The 22,701-nt window shown below is 40.8% G+C and overlaps 1 protein-coding gene across 2 annotated transcripts in view; it reads right to left on the bottom strand.

Annotated features, from left to right (window-relative positions):
• The window catches only part of TRPM3 (transient receptor potential cation channel subfamily M member 3), a 418,794-nt gene that overhangs the window by 383,010 nt on the left and 13,083 nt on the right, over positions 1 to 22,701 (bottom strand). The window contains exon 1 of one of the 2 annotated variants that reach the window (XM_032674614.1): positions 6,384 to 6,563. The exons of the other annotated variant lie outside the window; for it this stretch is intronic. Coding sequence (XP_032530505.1) covers positions 6,384 to 6,545 — 162 coding nt within the window. The 5' untranslated portion in view covers positions 6,546 to 6,563. Of the gene's footprint in view, positions 1 to 6,383; positions 6,564 to 22,701 lie in introns of those variants that run through there. 2 annotated transcript variants of the gene reach the window in all.

The following is a 22,701-nucleotide window of genomic DNA, read 5'->3' as shown; positions in this document are numbered from 1 at the left end:
TGAGTGGAGACTTGTGGCCGTCTTGGCCACAGTGACCATGAAGTGATCGACTTTAAAATCTCTGTTGACAGGAGGAAAGGTGCCACCAAAACCTCAACTCTGGACATGAGGAGAGCTCAGGGATTTAGTAAGTAAGGTCCTCTGGAAAAATGTTTTTTGCAGTTGCCAGGGTCCATCAGTGCTGGTCACTTTTCAAACATCACCTCCTAAGGGCACAGGAGCAGGCAATTCCCAAATGTTGAAAGTCAAGCAGCTGAGGCAGAAGGCCAGCTTAGCTGAGCAGAGATCTTCTCTTGGAGATAAGGCAAAAAAAGGAAGGTTTATGCCCAGTGTAAGCAAGGTCAAGTGACATGGGAAGAATACAGAAATGCTCCTTGCCACTGCAGGGAGAAAATTTGTGTGGTCAAAGCTCAGCTGGAGTTGTAGCTGGCCAGTAATGTGGGGAACAACAAAAAGAGTTATTTTGAATATATTAATGGCAATAGGCAGTATAAAAATAACAGCACTGTTACAGGATGAGGACGGTCACCTCCCAAACAGGGACAGAGACAAGGCAGAGGTGTTTAACACTTTCTTTGCCTCTGTCTTTAACACAGATGACAGACCAAGAGGGTCTCATTGCCCTGAGCTGGAGGACCATGACTATGAGAATGATCAACTCCTGAAATTGTGCAGGATCTGCTGCTCCAGCTAGATCTCTGCACATCTATGGGGCCTGATGGGATTCATCCCAGAATCCTCAAAGAGCTGCCTGATGTCATCGTAAAACCTCTCTCAATGATGAGTAGTCTTGGAAATCCAGAGAATCCAGAGAGGTCCCAGCTGACTGGAAGCTGACAAACGTTGTCCCAGTTTTCAAGAAGGAGGACCCTGGAAACTACAGGCCTGTCGGTCTCACTTCAGTGCCTGGTAAAATCATGGAAAAGATTATTCTGGGAGGTATTGAAAAACATCTGAAAGACAATGCAGTCTGAAAGATAAATCCAGCATGGCTTCATGAGAGGAAAGTCCTGCTTATCAAACCTGTTTTCCTTTTATAACAAGGTAACCCACCCAGTTGATCAAGGAAAGCCAGTTGATGTAATCCTTTCGGATATCAGTAAGGCTGAAAGGATACTGTGTCTCACACAGTATCCTTCTGGACAAAATGTCCAGCACACAGCTGGATAAACACATCATATGGTGGGTGAGCAATTGGCTCACAGGTCAAGCACAGAGGATGATAGTGACTGGGGTAACATCAGACTGGTGACCTGTCACTAGTGAGGTTCTGCAGGGCTCCATCTTAGGCCCTGAGCACTTCAGCATCTTTATAAATTATTTGGATGCTCAACTGGAAAGCCAAGCAAGTTGGCAGAAGATAGAAAACTGGGAAGAGCGGTTGACTCACTCGAAGGCAAGGAGGCCCTGCAGAGAGACTTCAACAAATTAGAGGACTGGACAATCACCAACCATAGGAAGTTCAACAAGGGGAAGGGCCGTATTCTGCACTTGAGATGGGGCAACCCTGGATGTTCGTACAGACTGGGAATGAGATGCTGGAAAGCAGTGCCACAGAAAGGGACCTGGAGGTCCTGGTCGATGGAAAGTAGAACATGAGTTAGCAGTGCTCTGGCAGCCAGGAGAGCCAACCATGTCCTAGAGGGCATCAGACCAAGCATCCCCAGCCAGCCAAGGCAGGTGATTGTCCTGCTCTGCTCTGCGGCAGCCTCGCCTTGAACATTGTGGCAGTTTTGGGCACCACAATGTAAGAAAGATATTAAGCTACTAGAGAGTGTCCAAAGGAGGGCCACGAAGATGGTAAAAGGCCTTGAAGGGAAGCCTTATAAGATCATTTGGTATGTTCAGCCTGGAGGAGACAGAGGGGAAACCTCACTGCAGTCTTCCTTGTGAGAGGAAGAGGAGGGGCAGGCACTGATCTCTTCTCTCTGGTGACCAGTGACAGGGCCTGAGAGAATGGCCTGAAGTTGTGTCAAGGGAGGTCTGGGTTGGATATTAGACCAGCACCCAGAGGGTAGTTAGGTACTGGAAGAGGCTCCCCAGGGAAGTGGTCAGAGCACCAAGCCTGAGAGAGTTAAAGAAGCTTTTGGACAGTACTCTCGGGCACATAGTGTGACTCCTGGGGAGGGCTGGATTCTATGATCCGCATGGGTCCCTTCCAATTCAGCATATTCTGTGATTCTGTGACATGGGATCCAGGAGGTCTCAAGGCACTCCTTGATTTTACCTCAGGCAGATGGCCTGCTGGTTGGCCTGTGTTCCTCAGAGTGGCTTTTGCCCTTTTTTGAAGAAGCCTTTCTCCAGTTACTGGGGTTCTCCCTGATCTCCTCAGCCTTGGAGAGCTGATGCAAACTGATTGCACAAGGACATCAGCCATCCCCTTGGGACCCTGGGGTGCTGCCTGAACAGGTCCAAGGGAACATGTGTGGATGTTGAGTACTCCTGCATGATCCCTGACTTGACCGTCAATCCTGGCTAGTAGCTTCTCTCCTCCTCCAGCCAAGTCACTGAGTGCAGAAGCCTGGTGGACCTTGTCGGTGACAACACAGAGGGTGGTGAGGACTTGCCTTATCTGTGTCTGCTGTCACTGTATCACCTTCTTCATCTGTAGAGATCCTGACATGGAAACCATTGCGAATCAAGAGTCAGTGATCCACATACCAGCTAACCTGAGTATGCCCTGGCCTGTGCTGTGCTGGACTGTGCCTTCAAGCTGTGGTGTGCTGCATCGATTCCTTGGTTGCAGGACAAACTCTTCTGAGGAGAGGAGCCTGCAGACTGCTCCTACTCATCATCAACAAGTACAGCACCTGCACCACTTTATCTTCATCTCAAAGTGCAGCAAGAATTTCTTATAAGAACATTGTTTCTGCTTTCCAGCAGAAAAGACAAATACAGTTGTTTCCTCAGGGGAAAAAAAAATCGTGTAATAGCTTGAATGAGCAAACAAGTCAGCCTGTCTATGGTCAGTATTTCTCAGATCATTTCTCAGATCACAGTGCAGCCTGCAGCAGGGGAAGTGTTAGTGGGGGGGATGAACAACCACAGGTCACAGTGTGCTGCTCAAGGACTGGAGGCCTATTTGTTAACAAAAAGTTTTCCTTGACAAACTCCAGCAAGCTCCTGGATGGCTGATGTTCTGATGTGGAAAATTTTTTAGTGAGGATGGGAATCTGTGACACACAGCCTTCCTCCGGCTGTTCAGAAAAACTCCATCTGCTTCCTTACCCTGGTCGGTGATCTGTAACATATCCCAGCACAGAGTCACACTTAGCAAACTCTCCTCTGACCCTGACCCACAAGCTCTACATAGACCTGAGCCCCACACATCTAAGCTGCTCTCTCACATAGAGGGTAGCCCCATTCCTCCTTTAGCCTGTTTACCTCTCCTGAAGGTCTCATCATCTCCATCAATCACAGCAGTGCCCCAGCACATCATAGGTTTCCCAGCAATGCTGCAGCTCCGATCAAAAGCTGAGCTCTTGTCCTGAGATGAGCCCTCCTGCTCATCTCCCAGGCAGTGTGTAGAGGGGCACACACCCTGGAGGTGAGCATCCTTTTGTCTTATTTTAATATTCTCAAGCTCTGCCTTGTTCCCCACACTCTGTACTTGTACTTTCTGTCCTTGCCCCAGCATTTTCTCATGTAACTCAGGGCTATAATCTCTCTCCCTAGTTTAACAGCTTCCTCACCAGGCTTCCTAGCCTCCTGACAAAGATGCTTTTGCCACAATAAGTGAGAAATAGAAAATGGTAGCTGATTTCTTAAATTCACAGATGTAAAACTCAGAGGTCAAGCTATATTTTGATCAACGACCTCTAATCTGGCCCATGACAAGTCACTTTGAAATCCAGCTCTTCACTCACTGGATTAAAACTGTACATATACCGTTCCTCAGTGACGTACACATAGCTCAGTTCTTCCATAAGGGTCTCCTCGTCAATCTTTTGTACTCGGCCCATCTGATTTTCAGTCTACAGAACAGGACCAATGACCTGGTTCACAGCTGTAATTTCACTGATGTCACAGCAAAATAAAGTTTAATTTCATGTGTTCATACATTTCTCACTTATCATTTTGTATCTGAGCTACTGTAAATATCCTGGGGAAATTTTCAGTGCAAGAGCAATTATCTCTATTATCTTTGAACAGAAAAGAAAAAAAGTTGCTGTGATCAGAAACTGTACAGTGCAGCCATTTATTGCCACTTTTATTGAACTAGAACACTGTGCAGCCCCTGCTTAAAATGGGTTGAAAATTTCACATAACTCAGAGGCCATAAATCCAAATAAAACTCAAGATCTTGGTGGAAAGTATCCAGACATTCCTCTTCATGGGCAGAATTTTAGCATGATCAAAAATGTGATCTGTTGTTTTCAATGGCAAAACTTTCATCAGTTTGATCAGGGGCTTCCACTCAGCTTCCTGTCAGGGGCTTCCTCTCAGATGGAGAGAGGAAAACAGTAGAAAAAGCTTAATTGCTAATCCTTAATTTATAAGTGTGCTTTACTCCTTCAATACGCAATGCCTTTACTCAAAATGTCATTCTCAGGGTCATTCTAAACAAAAATAACAGCTATAAGGTTAGAGATTGTTTAGAGCCGGCTAAATGTGTGACCTAGAAAAAGTTTGCTCTTTTCCACTTCAAATATTGTTCACTTCTTCAGCACTTTGAAAAATGATTGTAAGTGAATTAGTGATAGAATGTGATTTCAGAAATCCTATGCTGCCATTAAAAAAAGAAAAAAAAAGCAACGTGTAAATGAAGGAAACACAAACTAGCAACTACCCATTTACAACAATAAAAAGTGTTTTCCGAAAACCTGACACAAATTAAAAAGAACCAAATGAACAAACAAACAAAAAAATTCAGAATCAGTCATTCTCATCTGTCCTGCAATTTATGGAGGTGGTTTCAGTGGTTTCAGTGCAATCCAAATCCACTACCACAGAAACACCACAACAGTATTGCTTTAGAGAAGAAAACAGGAAAAAGTTGCTCATCCTTTCAGAAAGATTCTGGAAAAGCAAAGATTAATCAAAGATTAATACAAACTTTCAATTCTGGCCAAACACTTGCAACCTGAATCTCATTCAGGGTGCTAGATAGAATAAGAATTCATCTCAGCTGTAAGCCACAAGAACAACTTGGTTTAGAACAAGAGAAACTCAACAAGCCTCACGAAACAAACAAGACCAATAAGCCAAAACCAAAAAAAAGCCCCACAAACAAACCAATCAGCCAAACAGAAACAACCCTCGACTGCATTGTGCATTTTTCTGATGAGTTCTGGTGATCTAACCATTACCTGGGAACTAAATTTAAGGCATCTATTGCAAAAGGAAGTTTGTGTATTCTAAAAAAGCTACCCCCAAACCCCACCATAAATTACAATATTTTAATCTATGGCGTGGTACAGATGAATGTAATACTCCTCCTCTTCCCCTTCCATGAGATAATATTGTTACTTTCTCTGATGCTTTCTTGTTGCCATGGCATCCTTTCTACCGTAGGTCTCTTCACCCTTATATTATTTCCCCAGTTGACGTTCAACCGCAGGTCTAAACCTTATAAATCAGTGTTCATTTTTGAAATTATACATTTGATCCGCTGAATAAGGTGTATCACTCCAGAGCTCAGACAGTCTGCTTTAGATGGGAATACACAACATTGTTTCTAAGCACACGAGGACTGAGATTGTCCTTGAACAGTGAGCAGTTCATCCAAAATTTGTGTTTATATGTGTTTGTTCAGTACCTAGCACTAGCGTTCTGATCCCAAGGAGACAGACTGTCAAGCACTCTAATAAATGTTACTCCTTCTACTTGAATGCTCAATCTGTTCTCTCAATTTCCATGTGTGTCTGGCTAGGATGTTCATTTTCCTGACATGTAATCTATGCTGTGGCATGCATCTCCTTTAAAATGTTTGCCTATCCACCTCAGAGATTCTTGGCTCATACCACCTAGCTGGCTGCTGGCAGATACACCTACAAGGAGACACCTGCCCAAGATGAAAACCTTTGATTCCCAAGAGCATCCTTTCAGCCTACCTGCCTTCAAGTCCTTAGCTTACGATTGCTACCACTGTCCCCTCGGCTGCACAAGGCGAGCTCGAGTCTCAAGCAGTAACTTCCCAGCCACTCTGGCTTCGCTCCGTGTGGCCCCAGCCCCGGCGGCGGCAGCCGAGCTGCTGCTCCCCGGGGAGCACACGAAGAGAGCTGAAGTGGGTCCTCGCACCTGTTACAACTACAAAGTCGGGCTCAGCGCACGGGAAAGCCGATTCCTCCTCCCAAAGCGCAACAGGTCTCTTCGCACCACCACCCCCCGGCAACGAAGTCACCGGGTGCGCGAATGGAGGAGCCGCGGTCGCAGTCACTCACCGGGGGCGCGGGCGAGGAGGGTCCTCCGCGCTTGGAGGAGCCACGCCGGGAGCTGAGCCGGCGCCAGGACTCGGCGAGACGCCCTCGGCCGCCGCCGCCCGTCGCCCCCTCGGCGGCGCTGCCCCGCTCCGCTCGCCCGGGGCTCAGTCGCCTCTGCCCCATGGCAGCAGCTCGGCCGAACCCCGCCGGTCCCCCCGCTCCTCTCCGCGCCGCCCTTTTAACGCTTTACCGGCGCCACCGAGGCTCGGCGGAGAGGCGGTGGGGAGGGCGGGATGGGGAGGAGCGGCGCCGCCCGCCCCTCGCCGCTGCGGGACTGCCCGGGGGAGCCCCGGTGCGGGGCGAGCGCCTCGCTCTGTGGGGATGGACCACGCGGGGACGGACCGCGCGGGGACGGGGAGAGCCTCTCTCCGCGCGGGGAGCGCTCGGGACAGCGTCGAATCCCACAGCATAGCAAGTTTTAACTTGGGGCCGGCCGTGAATTCGGAAACTGGCATGGGAAGAGAAAGGGTCAGACAGCTGTACTGCGCTTAGACATGACAAGTTATGACGCCTGTTCACCTCCTACCCAGATCTTGCAAAAATTTTGTCAAGAGGCTTTTTCTAATTAAACTGCATCAGTAGTTCTAGGGAAATAAATTAGTCGTTTCCCTATAATAAAATAAGTTAATTCTTAATATCCAGCAACAGACACAGAAGCACAGCTTTCACACCAAGCCCAGCGTTTTTCCCTTCTGTTTACACTTAGGGGGTTGGAAACAGCAAGTCAAGCAAAAGATGGTATGGTTCCTATTGGTACTGTGACATACCTTTGGGGGGCCTGCTTTTCTTTCTTAAAATCGACAAGGAACATCTCTGAAATTAAGTTTCCCAACTAATACTAGAAGGGTTTCCTGCGGTGCTGGTCAGAGTCCTGATCCAGTATGCCCTACTAGGAACAAGTATATCGGCTCATCAGCTCTGCGTGCTGAGCGCAGTGACACAGAGAAAAGCTGCCTCTGCCCTCCGAGCTCACTGCAGTATATCAAGCACACAAGCTCAGGCAACAGCATTGCAAGGTAAACATTTAATTTTCAAAAACCAACTAACCCCCCCCCCCAAAAAAAAAAAGCCTACATTGACACTGTTTTCTAGTAATCATTAAAAAACACAGTGAGCGTTTTGCAGGCATTAAATCATTGATTTGCATTTATGATTTAACCCTTTTACAAAGATTTCTTAGAAGACCATTTTACTGAAACTAAAACTGCTGCTTTCTCAAGTAGCTGAACTATTTTAAAAAGATGATATGACATTATGATGAATGATGTTATTCTAGTTATAGCCACAGTACATAAGCGATTTATGAAAGGATATATTTTCCTCACAGTGTATCTAATGTGATAATAATAAGCAAGAAATGTGGGTCAGAGTTTCCAAAGAACACGCTAAATTGTCTATTAAATATGGGTTGGAAGCTAATGATTAAGGACTTTATTGTGGCTTTAGGTAGTCTGATGGTCTCCAAACTCCTAAATACACTCCGGACTGATTAAGTACCTTCCATTCAATGGAGACAGATGTTATGGGAGGGCCTTTTCCTTCCAATATCTGTAACTGTAGCAAGTTACTTCATTTGGGTGAACTATTCTCATAAGTGCTTTTAGCTTTATTTATTCCCCTCTGAGGCACATCAGCATTTGGTCAGCTTTGCTGATCATGTCATTAGTTTTATTATTTTTAATGACATCTATAGATGACTTCCTCTGATGTCTCCTCTATCTGCTAGTAATAACCATCACATTTCCCAAATCACATGTTTTCCTTTAAATATGCATTAGAGAAATCTAATGGTTTTCAAAGCCCACCAAAATCTGTAAGCAAGTTAGTTTTTAAAAAGTCAAATTACATAAACCTCAGAAGACAAACTCTTATGGAATTTTTTTGGGAGAGTGGGGAATAAGAATCTCCAAAGGAATTAATGGATAGGATTCAAAAACACTTGTGTTACTAGTTTGTTACTGATCTTGTTTAATTGTTTTCCAGATGTAATATGAAGTTTGGTGCCTTCACCTGTTTAGCTACACAGACAGCACTATACTACTTATTCAGCTCACAGTATCATGTAAGATATAAGAGAAAAGAAAGCACATGTTTTTATTTAAGATAAATATAGCAAACATAGAAAAAAAAATAGCCAGACTATTTTAAATAAGCTGCAAACTTCAAAAAAAAACACAGTCAAAAACAATTAAACCTCAGTAAGTCTAATATACAGCACAGATCATTTGAGTAATATCAGAAAGTCAAATTTTGTGAAAAGCAAATCACACATTCATAGACATGAAAATACTGGGTTTTTTCTGATGTTAAGATTGAAGTTTTAGCACAGAAAGCTTCCTCCTTCTTCTTTCTGTCTGTAATTAATCCAAATCTGATGACCTAAGTGCCAAGTACCTTTTGTATAGATCATCATAAATTTCAACTTGTTGCACGGTCTACCAGCATTTAATGCAATGTGTTTGTTTAATAACCACATAAAAAGAATTGATTTCCAACATTTATATAAATATTTATGCACATAAACATATTATACACATCATAACTCTATTCCACATATGCCTGTAAGTGTTGCTGTTATGGCCTTAATCAGGCATGGTGTATGGCTGGCAAGAAAGTATTTTCATCCCTAGCAGACAAGGACATGACTGCATGTTATTTGCACAGTTGGCTGATATTCTTATTTCAGGCATTCTCATTCTACCTACAAACTTATTCTTCACAGTCGTTTATAAGTGTGTCCAAATATTTATCAAGAACTACAAGAAGGCATGTCAATAGGTGGTGACAGAGCTCCATTTGCCTGGTTTAGATCTTCTTGCCTGGCAGAGTCCAAGACCCATAAACTGTTGGGGACAGTTTGAACTGCTTAGAGGCTTCAGACAGTCATTCAAGACTGATGAAAAGGTTTTTTGTTTCACTTTGCAATAGCAAGACAGAAGCTATAGAGTGATTTATGCTGGAACAGGCTACGGAAGGTCACCTGGTCTAACCCTGTCCCTAAAGTAGCTTTGTGTAGATCAGCTTGCTCAGGGCTTTGTCCAGTCAGGTCTTGAAAAACCCCAGAACTGAAGATTTCATTGCTTCTTTGGACAATGTTTCAGTGCTTAAGCCTGGTCTCAGCAAAAAGGTGTTCCCTTAGAGCTAATTGGAATTTCTCATGTTCCCACTTGTGTTTGTTTCTGCTTCTTGCTTCACGATACAGCTTCAAGGACATCCTGGCTCCATCTTCTCTACACCTTCCCATTCAGCAGTTGGATGCAGCAATCCAGACTCCCCGTAGGCTCTGTCCTTCAGGCTGAACAAGCCTATTCTCCCAGTCTCATCAGTCATGTGGATGAGGCCTTCTGCAAACATCTGGAAGCAGCCTCGCATTTTCCAGTCCTGGTGCTCCCAGGAGAGCTTCAGTCACCCCGATATCTGCTGGAGACACACTACAGCCAGGCAAAAGCAGAGTTTGGCTTGTTCGGGAATCTGCTCTAAAGAGTCCCATAGGACAAGGACCTGAAGCAGAAGAGGGTCTAAGGGTGGTGGTTGTTATTCAAGGATCATCTCCTCCAAGCTCTAAAGGAGTTGACTCTGGTGAGCAAGGAAGTCAGAGAAAAGACCTAAAGGTCTGCATGGGTGAACAAGGAGATCAGGGCAAAACACAAATATGAGTAAGAGTATATAGAAGGGGAAGGCAGTGACAAGCAGCCTGGGAGGAATACAGAGATACTGTAGTAGCACACAGGGGTGATACTGGGAAAGCTGATGCCCAACTGCCATTGGATCTGGCAAGGATGTTTTGATGAAAGGCCTGTGAATGAAGGTCCTGTGGATATTTCATACTTGTGGTATAAGAAATAAAACAGAAAAGCAATCATAAACATCATGTAAATACGTACTATTCCTCTCCATGTTTCTGAGAAGACATTTTGGCATCCTCTTCCTGTTAGGGAAGAATTTATTTGTGTATATATTTATATATGCTTTACACAGACTCAGATTCCTGTCCCAGCAGCATAGTGCTGCCAGAGCTATTATTGAGAGTCTTCTGTGGCACTGCCATCTTTGCAAGTCTGCTATTGCTTGATGTTGTAGGGTACAGACAACTGACTTTTGGGCTTTTCAGGCTTGTAGTTCTGCAAGTAGTTCTGCTTTTTACCTCAAACTCATGAGATTCCTTTTCAGAGTGTGGTCCATAACATAAAAATACAGGTTTTCAAAGGCAAATTCAAAGGAATTGCTTTATAATAAAAAGCAATTCCTCACAAAGTTTCCGTCTACTACAGAGAGAAAAAAAAAAAGACAACAAAACAACGCCAAAAAACCCCAAGAGCTTAAGTAAATTATTCACTTCCCTTAAAATGGGAAGAACAATGTTTTATGTTCTTTCATGTATCTGCTATTAAGAGTGGGTCATACACCTCTGCCTTTTACCACCTGCATTATGGAAGATTTTTCTATTCTCTAGTTCGTAGAGTTTTAATTAAGACAGTTAAATACATCAGAATCAAAGTCTTCTAGGAGCTGTCTTCAGAAGTTCTGCACTACAGATTGCTGCTATTGTTTGCATTTCCTAACTAACACAGGTGTTTTTTTCCTTTTTTTTATGCCTTCCAATTTTGTAGAGAGACAGATAAATCAAGGCCACTTACTAGTAGTGATTGGCGGATACTTATAAAATTCTTTTTTAGTTCAACCATAACACGTTATGAGAGAGGCAAGATTTTAACACAACATAGCTTTGATTTTGAAAGGAATGACCAGGCTTAATTGCTTGCACAATGAACGAAGGTGATCACACACTTTTCTAGGTAATACACTCTTTAGGTAATAAAATCAGCCCTGAAACTCACTTAGAATTCATATTCTGAATATGCAATGAAAATAACTCAAATTCTAGATTTTAGGTAATAAAGGTATTTTTGTTGAAATTACTGGAAGTTACCCCATAGTACAACTTATTTTCTAAAGCACAAATGTACAGCAGTCTCTAGGTCTTGAAGGTTATTGGTGGAACCTTTTAAATGAAATACTGTTTGTATCACTGGCAAAAAAAAAAAGCTATAAAATAAATAGGAATAGACTTCTTGTTACAAAACAGACTAAACACTGGATTAAAAGTTTGTTGGGGTTTTGGAGCTTTCTTTAATTCCATAAAATGTGAAAAATGTGGAGGTAGAGCTTTATTCTACCAGATCACTAAAAAACAAACTTTATATTTTGATGTTCATCTGAATCATCATCATAGGATAGTGGACTAAATAGAAAAGCACTGTTGCCAATTTATGTCTGAAAAATTAAGTTACAGTGACCTCCAGTGTGTCACAACAACTTTAAAACTAAATTAGGTGTTATTGATCTCTATCCACTTAATTTCATCTAATGCCTTAGCCATGTGATTATTCTTGCCTTGCAGTGTTCAGACAGGATGACACTGTGAGCAGATGTTCGTTTCTTGGGTTACTACTGGAAGAAGCAGTATGAAAGAACATTGGTGATTAGTAACTTCCCTTTCTAAACCAGGCCTGGTCACCTCGTTGAAGCATGACAGGACAAACAAAGGCAAAATTTTTATGGTTTCTAAGAAGCCTTTACTGTAGTGTTTATTCAAGCTGAACTCTCACTACAAAGGGAAGTCATTTTGAGCACAGAGTGCAAGATAAAACTTTCAACATTTAAGTTTTAATTATGCTCAGTTTTTCTTTCTCCCATCTGTTCACATCAAAAGGTCAGTCTCCACTACAGCATTGTCAGAAACATTTGCAATACCTTAGAGAGTGAGCAGACACGATGAACAAATACTCTACAGTATTTTTTCTAAGGCTGTCATTCATCTTATGCAAGAAACAGGCAGCAAATTCAGAACAAAACAAAGAATTGCTCAGCTTGGAATTTGGCCTATTTTTCACATAATTGTTAAATTGAATATTCATTTCAAGACATGTTTAGTACTTGGTAGCACAGCATAAACAGAACATTTGATGACACAACGTATTTGTGCTTAGACAATGAAACTTGTCTGTAATCCAAGAAGTGAACGTTTTTTGTGAAGTTACAGAGAAAGTATTGATGCTCATTCTGACTTCAGGAGAGGGGCCCATAGAGTTCAGATATATAAAGTCTAGGAAACAACGTTCCTCTTAGGCCTCATGCTGAAGATAAAATATCAAGAAACACCACGGCATTTCACAACATTTGCTCTTTTGTTTAAAATATTCAACTGTCAATTAATGGAGACAAGTAAAGAAATCAATTACAGCAAGTCATTGAATCACAGAATGATTTGAGTTGGAAGGGACCTCAAAGATCATCTCATTCCAACCTCCCTGCCATGGACTGGGACCCCAACTGCTAGATCAGGTTGCTCAAAGCCCCATCCAATCTGGCCTTGAACACTTCCAGGGATGTCATATCTACAACTTCTCTGGAAAAACGTTTCCAGTGTCTCACCACCCTCACACTAAAGAACTTCTTCCTCATATTTAATCTAAATCTACTCTCAGTTTAAAGCCATTTCCCCTTGTCCTATCACTACATGCCCTTGTAAAAAGCCCTTTTCCGGCTCTCTTGTGGGCATTCTCTAGGTACTGGGAGGCTGTAAATATGTATCTCCAGGCCTTCTCTTCTTCGGGCTGAACAGTTCCAGCTCTCTCAGCCTGCCTTCATAGGTGAGGTGCTCTAACCCTCTGAGCATCTTTGTGGCCCTTCTCTGGACTTGCTTTATGTCCTTCTTACGTTGGAGGGTTCAGAGCTGGATGCGGCACTCTGGGTGGGGTCTCACAAGAACATATTAAAGAGGCAGAATCACCTCTCTCAACCTGCTGGCTGTATTTCTTCTGATGCAGCCCAGGATATGCTTGGTTTTGTGGGCTTTCAGTGGACAAGCAATTATAAAGACCTGGTTACAAATATCTGCTAAGTATCCTAGTCTGTAGCATAGGTCAGACTATATTTTTGGTTACAGCTGTCAATGACTTTTCTTCACCAATGTAAAACTCAAAGAGAATATGAGGAGTTATACTTTCAAAAATGACACTTTCTTTAACAAGTACAATTTATCTTTACACAGTCATTATATTAAATCACACTTTCACAAACCAGCATGAATTACCATCCTAGCCTTAAATGACTCAGTGCTAATGCAAGTCCACAGTTTATAATCCTTCAGTCACCAAGTAAGGCACAATGGTATAGTGAGATTAATCTCAGTACTATTACTTGGCTCTAAAAACCCGGGTCAGTACTTGAAAACCGAGTGGATTCCCTCAGTGTATAAATTACTCTCTACTTATGGTTACCTAAAAAACCCAGGTGTACTAATTTGCTATATGTCTAACATGGAAAAAATATCTTCTGCATTTGCCCCTCAATTAATTTCTCTGTTGAAAAAAACTATAGCAAACCAAGATGTTCCTGTGCAAGTTTAACTCTATGGCTTTTGCACCCCACTATATTAATTATATTTTAGTAAATGTATGCAAAGCTTTGGGGCACACTAATCTTAAACAGGTGAAAATGCTTGACTCTTCCCTGTGAAAATGTTGTATTGCTGAATTAATTGTAACTCACATTGTGAGTAATGGATCTTTGCTGATTATATGATTGGCTATCAGGGATAAAACACTTAAGTACCAAGGGGAACAGAAGGGATGCCAAGGTTAGTCTATTCAGATGAAATGAAACAGAATCCTTGCTCTATTTCCATTTCCCTGTTAGACTATTAGTGCCCCAAATAATAACTAATTTACTGTCCTGTTCTCTCTATAGAAATCTATCATAACAATGCTTGAGTAGCAGGACTGAACACCACACAATCCAGAAAACAATTTGCAAGTAAGGAAGTGCAGCTTCCAGGAAAAGGGAGGGAAAATATTTTTTTATTAATTTATCAGATTTTCCTGTACAGTGTACAGCAGTCCCCTGCAATGCCCTTTTTATTTAGTTAAGGAAGGAGTAGAGACATTCAGTGCAAGTGCAAGAGTTCTGGAAAGCTTGGTAATCCTGAAGGATTTTTTTCCTCGCTTTTCTTTGTGTCTAAAAGAGAATTTCTGCCCTTAGAAGACCATCCAATACTGAGAGACCACCAGCTTGAATGAGATGTACGTTTTCCTGATAGATAGAACTGGTTTATCTCACCCAAAAAAGTTATTAATTCACCTTTCTAGATAAACACATCATAATCTTTATCCATCACTGTAGGTTTGCCTTCATTCTCCTAGAGATTCTACCAGACTTAATTCCTAGCTGGAATGGCAGTGACACCAGAATTGCTTCATCTGGCTACTAAGCACCAGTCCTTGAAGAAGAGAAACCCTAAAGGGGATCAATATTGAAATGGTCCAGCCAATATTAGTGATCAAATTAATATGAAAAATTCCATGATCATCTAATGTAATTCTTACTTCTGACACCTGGCAGATGGGAGTTTAATAATTTAGATATTATTCACAAACATAAAGACTGACTTTTATTGAGTTGAACATCATAACATTTTCTTTCAAATAAAATGAAGATCTCAACCCACAAAAGCACTGGGACCCATACTGAACTTTAAAATCAATAAAACTGCCAGTGATTTTTATTGAAGCTATGTCTGCTTCGTGAATTATTGCTGAATACCCAAGTACTGCAACGTGAGGTACAAATGTGCCGAGTTTGATTTTCACATCACCAACATTTAGATGAGAAAGCTGGCCCTATGCATTGCATTCAGTAATAGTGTTATTAGATACAAGTCCCAGAACACAAAAATGTGGAGCTATATACAAATTTAAATAGACCAGCACTTGAAGCTTTACAAACTTTTGCAAAATAAAACTACCAACATCAGTCTATTGAATTCATTCCTTTGATTGTAGCACTCTGGAGGAATTTAAATGAGTAGAAGAAAGCAGTATTTTATGCACACTTCAAAGTCAGGAATGGAGCTATAGGGGCCATTTTCTAGTTAATAATCATTATTAACAAGTTTAAGTCTTAAACTGTTAAGTGTTATGCTGCAGTACAAAGTTATTGGTATTTCAACACAGTTACAAGTAAAAAGGTTTTCTAGTCTTAAGTATATAGAAAGAAGATTTTTTTCAAGACTGGGTTAAAAAATAAAACAAATGGCTTCTTGGACATTTATCTTCTTAGCCTACACAAGATATTTTCCACAATTAGTGATAGACATTTAACCTCAGTTGTAAGAATTCTGGAAATAATAGTTACCATGGTACCCCAGGTTCTTGGAGTGGATTAATTCTCTTCCATATTTGGTACTACTCTCTTTTAATATGATCACATACTCAAAATGACTGATGAGTTATATCAACAAGAGAATGCTTGCTATCACCTAACCTTCTTTTCTACTGAAGTGACAGTCACTTTGATCTTACAGGAGAGATATATGCTATATTAAAATACAGATTAATTACTCTTTTACCTATTTTTTAAGACATAGACTACACAGTAGAAAGACAGTTAAGCAAAGTTTTCCAGACTTTTTTTTTTTCTAAATACTCGACCATTTGATGCTGTAGATTTTTAACAGAAATAATTAAGTTGGTGTATGAATGCAGTAGGTATGGATGGAAAAACCTGCATGTCCCCTTGGACACACACATCCCAGTGCTTACAAGTATGTGTGTGTGTATGTGTGAATAAAAGAATGAGCTAATGAAGACCACGAGAAATCAAGTGTGAATACGTAAAACCAAATTGCTTAAAGATTTCATAAACAAGTATTACATTTTCCATAAAGAAGATTTTACACTGAGTTATATTGCACCACTTTTTTTGCAACACGTATGTATAGTTCTTAGAGATCATTTCACAATGAGAAAATAGAGCCCAGAGTCCAAAAGTCCCTGTGGCCAGCTGGAGACCCAGGTTAAAGCAAAAAGACAGAGGAGACAGGACCTGTGCTACAGTCCTCTACTTTAGTGTCTACAGTAAGCATCATCTTTATTTTTGCTAAAACTTACCTCACTCAGACAAGGAATTATATTGTTTAAAAGGAGCAGTCCATATGAGTGTAAGGATCTGATTCAATGTACATTCAATGCAGCTGGAACAAGAGCATCTGGTAGAGGGTAGGATAAAGAGAACAATTCATTGTTTTTACAGGTATGGAGCTATAAATGTACAGTGTGAGAATTTTATTCCAGAGAGTGCCAGAATACAAAGTATAACTTACAAGTTTCATTAGCTAGGTTATTCTCTTGTAAAAAATACCCCAGCACCAGTAGCATCTCAGGAGAAGGGGTTTTTTTTAACATTCAGATGTTATAAGCAGGTACTGATCATTTAAAGGGATTGCACTGAGGCTGAGTTCTTTCAGATCTGATCTTGTATTAAATCTACTGTAACAAGAAGAAAAGGGCATTGCAGGGGCTGCGTGACAAAATTCAGGAAGACAGCACTATTTTACCTTAGTTTATTAAGAAAATAGTGAGCTTGGGGGCGTGAGGGAGAAGATGGGGAGATGAAAAAAAGGAATATAAACTGTTGGAAAAGAAGACAAGCTAAAATGATTTTACATGAGCCATGGAGAAGAACAGTATGCCAGAGAGGAGCTGTCACAAACACATGGTGCACAGGGGAGAGGAAAGTGATTTCTTTTAGACTTCAAGGGGTCTTGTACTCCCCTGATTCCCATCCTATAAAAAAAAAAAAAAGGGAATTGAAATGGATATTTGTTCTTTAAAGGATATTAGATATTTCTGAAATTATTCATGACCAAAAGAATTGTGTACTTACACATCAATAGATACAAGTTAAAATCAGAGGTATAGCTAGTTGATACTGTTTTGCAGGTGGTGTAGTTGCCCTACACATCCAAAGCATGGCCAGTATACCACTCCATTGCAATTATAGAGATTGTGGGGAAATATTGGGCATAATTCCTGCAATCACTTGCCAAAATCCAGAGAGGTTGTCATTAAGGCCTGGTTAAACCATGTCAGCTTGCAGTGACATTGGAATACATATAGCAGAAGTTATTTTTGAAAATCTATTATTCAAAGATCATAAACCTGCTTTTAATTTTACTGAATTATCCTGCTATATACAAACAAAAATTTACTAAGAAAATTATGCATTTATTTAACATCAGGCAAAAAAAAATTAGCATTGATTTGCATAGCTCCCTAACACCTTCTACAGTATTTTTTTAATTAGCCACCTGCTCTTGTTATGCATAACACCTATTTATGATTCTGCAGCTGAGCAATTCATGGAGGTAATGGTAGCATGAAAAGCAGATAGTTTAGTCTGACCCATTCTGATCACCATCAGTCTCCATATAAAAAATTACTATGTTGATTTGAGAGCCTGCTGAAGACCTCAAAAGATAAAAGAAAAAAATCCAAACCCACAAAAAAGCTAAACCTAAGCTTTTTAATGTGAACACATTTTTTCTATATACTTGAGCAAACTAAAGTCATTCAAAGATTTTCTGCATACTGATTATGCTGTTACAACAGACTCAGTACCCAGAAATGTTAAGCTGTTTAAAGAGTATGCATAAAATAGGTTTTGGTTATAACTTCCAGAAATAATAACTTAAAAATCTTATTTAGGCATGTTATAGTAATAAATCAACAACTTCTGACATGCTTCTAGTCTGAAGTTAATGAGAACTTATCCTAGACAAATTGGAAAACTTGTTTCCTAAGTTCTCTTCAATGTGTTAAGCATTGAAGAAACACAATTCATTTACTGTAAAAAACACGATCTAGAAATATTTTCTTAACTTAATGGCTTCCCCTACATTTTGTCAGTTAAAGAAAATATCTAAGCTGCTTATGACAAAATTTTCATTTCTTTTGAATACATTTTGAAGAAGGAAGGAATTTTTAAGATATTTCATTGAGAAACCTATGAAGAGTTAAACTGGAGTAAGAAGGGGAGGGAGGGGAGGAGAGGGGAAGGGGGAGAAAGGGAATGGAGGAGAGGGGAAGGTTTGGGAAGGGAAGGTTTGGGAAGGTTTGGGCAGGACAGGGCAGGGCAGGGAAGGGTAGGGAAGGAAAGGGAAGGTTTGGGAAGGGAAGGTTTGGGAAGGGAAGGTGTGGGAAGGGAAGGTTTGGGAAGGTTTGGGAAGGGAAGGTTTGGGCAGGGCAGGGAAGGTTTGGGCAGGGTAGGGAAGGGCAGGGAAGGTTTGGGCAGGGCAGGGAAGGGCAGGGAAGGGAAGGTTTGGGAAGGGCAGGGCAGGGCAGGTAAAGTTTGGGAAGAGAAGGTTTGGGAAGGGAAGGGCAGGGCAGGTGAGGTTTGGGAAGAGAAAGTTTGGGAAGGGAAAGGCAGGGCAGGGCAGGTAAGGTTTGGGAAAAGAAGGTTTGGGAAGAGAAGGGCAGGGCAGGTAAAGTTTGGGAAGAGAAGGTTTGGGAAGGGCAGGGCAGGGCAGGACAGGTGAGGTTTGGGAAGAGAAGGTTTGGGAAGGGATGTTCTGTATCCCTAGATGTTTTAAATAGAAATGAACAAGTGAACTGAAGCTGTGACAGAGTCACTGTGAATATCATTGCTCACCAGAATAACTTTACCAAGGCTCAAGGCCTAACCACATCAGCAAAAAACCTCTGTACTCTACAAGTTTATTGGTACCAGTTGAGGTTGCTTCATAACACAGGATTTTTGAAAAGTGGGTAAATCTGGTTGGAATTGAAAGACATGTAAAAAATATAAGAAATTTAAGGCTTTTCTAATTGAGTGTTATGGAAAGTTTCTCTGTTACTGAAAGTACTGGAGAACTCAATATATACCAGACTGCATCTGAGCCCATGTTTTTCCTGCAGGTAAAGATATTTCAAAACTGACAAATATCCAGATGTTTTATACAGGTGTTCAATGTGCAGAAGGTTTGTAGTATGAAGAACCAGCCACTCTCAGGAGTTTTAAGTTTGGATTTAAGAACTTTTTTGATAATTCAAGACACTTGCATTCTTCTTTCTTCTGCAACTAATACACCCTTTATATTTTTATTTGTTAATTTAGGAGAAAATTAACTTCACTAATAAAGTGTGTAGATGACAGTTTACTGACTTCAGTCCACAAAGAAAGAAGAAAAAATAAGATAGACACACAAGAGGAAATAGGAGATGAGAGAATATTACAGAAGTACTGTGTAAAATAACCACCCATGCACAGGCTTACACAACCAATACATTGTGGTTTTCATTCATGTTTACACAGATCAATTCCTATTATTGTCCTGACTGCTTCTTTTGAATGTTTCTAACTGAGATTATCCTTCCTACAGCTGCAGAAAGAGAGAAGAATGAATGGTTAAAAGAGCTAAACTAAATAGAAATTGCATACATATTGGCAATTAGGCTCATAGCTGAAAATCCAGCTCTGATGACTTGTGCTATGTTTCTTCTGCAGAGCATGTTTACTGGTAGAAAATGAAGCAGTGCAGATGCTAAGATTAGCAGCTAGCTCTCGTAAATGTGAAAACTTCCCACAGCTTTCCCAAAGACTCTTTAGAGGTCAAATGCCATTGTAAGAAGCACCATATTGTGGCTTTTAGTCACAGTAACTTACAACTTCTGTTTTCAGTAAGTTTAATAAAAGGGATATGATTCCTGTCATGTCCTGCTGAAGCCAGGAGAGGTGGTGGCTGGGACATTCCCCCCACAAATTTGTGTCTCTGGAAAGTAGGTCATTATATAGAGATATTTTATTGCTTAAACTCTCCAGGACCTATTGTGAAATGACATAGAACAAGCTGCCCACAAGAACAGTTTAAGAGCTTTTCATGGCCCAGACCTCTTCTTGTATCATCTTCCTGTGTCTACAGGAAGTTTCTCTGCTGCAGAACCTTCATTTCTACATCAGGGCATGGGTGAAGTTAAAGCTTCTAGTGAGAGCGCAGAATCTGACTGACATTAGCAAGGGGCATTCACTAACATGGTGAGAATGGAACTAAAATGGAAAACTTTTTAGGCTAATCTTAAATAATTGTTTTCCACTGACCGAGCTATTCTAATTTAACATATGGGTAGTTAACCCTTCTCACTTGGAAGCCTTCAGCACAGCTCCAGTCAATTTTTTTTTTTATTCTCAAGTTCTTTTTTTTAGACATACAGAACAGAAAATCTCAATTTCATCTTTATATCCCCCCATGCTATTGCATACCTAATGCTTTGATCTTGTAAGTTATCTGCCTCACTTGCAAGGATTTAAACAAGAAAGGAAATCGAGTGATTCGCATCTATTCTTGATTTAAGGCACAAAGTAACATTTATGTCATCAGTGCCCTCCATGCCTATCATCCAGGGTTAGGAGCTGGAGGATGACAGTCCTTGAAAGGAACTAAGATCTTATACCTGCCAAGGAACATAAAGGCAAGAGGGCATCTTAGTATGACTAATTATGACTAAGTATGACTAAGTATGACTAATAATCTTAGTATCACTAAGTTTATCTGAAAAACTCCCTTAGCATTCTCAGGAAAATACATTATGAGGGTTGCCACAGTCCACATTTAAGGGAAGAAATCCACTGTGTCTGCTTTGATACTTCCTGGTTGAGAGAAATGCTTCTCACTGAGTGTTGCCTAACTTCTTTGGGTCACCTCCTATAGGGGACATTTACAGCTAGATCAACATTCAGGTGAATGAAGCTATTTCAGGCTGTTCCCTTTCCAAACTGATTGCTTTAAAGATTATCTTTCCATATTATAGATGTTGAAAATGTTGAAAATCTTCTGGCAAACTGTTTTCCTTATGTTGATGCATAGGACCTGGAAAGCTACATCCCATTTCTTTTACCAGTAAGTAACATTCAGGAGAAAAAAAAAAAAATGTGTCTGAGCAGCAGCTGTACTGAGTTTACTAAGATAGTTCTCCCTCCATAGTCATGAAAACAAGGATACTGAAAAATATAAGTTCACTTGTCTTGTGACATTATACTTTACTTAGAATATAAGGAATTGAGGTAATTCAAATATCTGAGCAAATCCTATTCTGAAGAATTCATTCATCCAAACAGATGAGCTCTGGGAAATGGAGTTGTTATGACCCCCCTCCCCCCTGGTTCTACTCATTAGTAAGAACTTTATCATAACACCTATATACAGTCCAATTTTTTTGACCTCCAGCACAGATTATTTTCAGGCACACAGTCAGTCAGGCCTCTCTTATAACTGTTGAAAGACTAAAAAGAAAATTACGTGGCTGATCATTTAACCTTGAATGCAAATTAAACGCAACTACTATAGAAACTAGTGTAGGAGCAAAAGAATGAAGCAGAGTCTAAAACGTTTGTATTGTAACAGGATAAAACTTGCAGTTTTAGGTAAAGACAACCATGCGCAATACCTTGCTTAAAAGAGCACTCAGAAGGCACGAGAATTAAATGGTAGTGAAGATGAGTCTTGTACCTCATGACATATGCCCAGTGATGAACTGTGATTTTTTTTAATTCAGAACACAGAGGGGAAGAATATGGATAACTGGCCAATTAACAGTGGTATACTGCATAGAAAAGGGGAGCCATGGTGCCTTTGACCCAAAAGGTCAAATTACTGTTTTATTATACTAGCTACTTCAGTAAACAACAAAAACATTACTTGAAAGGCCATTCCTGTAGGAGAGTAGAAGGTTGCAATGTGCCAACGTCTTTACATGAGAGAAGTTTCCTATTTTTTGTTTAAGCAAGATTTTAGTAATTCCGTATCTTTTAAAACAACTGCAGCAGCAGAAACCAGAATTCACTGTGGAAGGAAATCAAGAAACTAAGTCCAAATTTGCCTCCTTGGGGCACATTCTCAGGCTGAATTTCAGCATGTGGTCTATTTGCCATGGTTAACGAAGCTGATTCGTTATGAGTGCCTGTATGTTCAGCTACAGGCCATGGCAAACATAAGGCAATCTGATTCAGCTTTAATCTCTCTTGCTATGGGCTAAGCCCACAAAGAGACTAGGACACATTAAACTGCCTGTAAACACACACTGGCTGACAACAAACCATGACAAACACCTGGCAACAGTTATGGAGGCACAAATGCCAGGATCAACTCTTTGACTTAAAGCACTTGAGGGCCATGATGTAAGATGTATGTAGACAGGTATTTTGAGCTTCAGTGTTGTGTTACAGTGTCAGCCAGGATACGTTTTTCTAAGAGATCACACCAGCATCTCTGGACCCATGTAGGCCATTTATTTTCTTTGACTCTGTGATTCCTAAAGGAAGATAGTAAACGGAAACCTCTGGCAACCACAAATCTTCTGGCCTGTCGTAGACGCAAGGTGTTCCTCTTTTTCAAGCCAGAGGAATATTCTTTTCATCTCTTCTCACCTCTTCCTGGAAAGGAGAG

Source organism: Chiroxiphia lanceolata, chromosome Z (assembly GCF_009829145.1).
Source record: "Chiroxiphia lanceolata isolate bChiLan1 chromosome Z, bChiLan1.pri, whole genome shotgun sequence".
NCBI lineage: Eukaryota > Metazoa > Chordata > Aves > Passeriformes > Pipridae > Chiroxiphia > Chiroxiphia lanceolata.
Note: the sequence above shows the minus strand (reverse complement) of the source record. Positions and strands in the feature narration are given on the sequence as shown.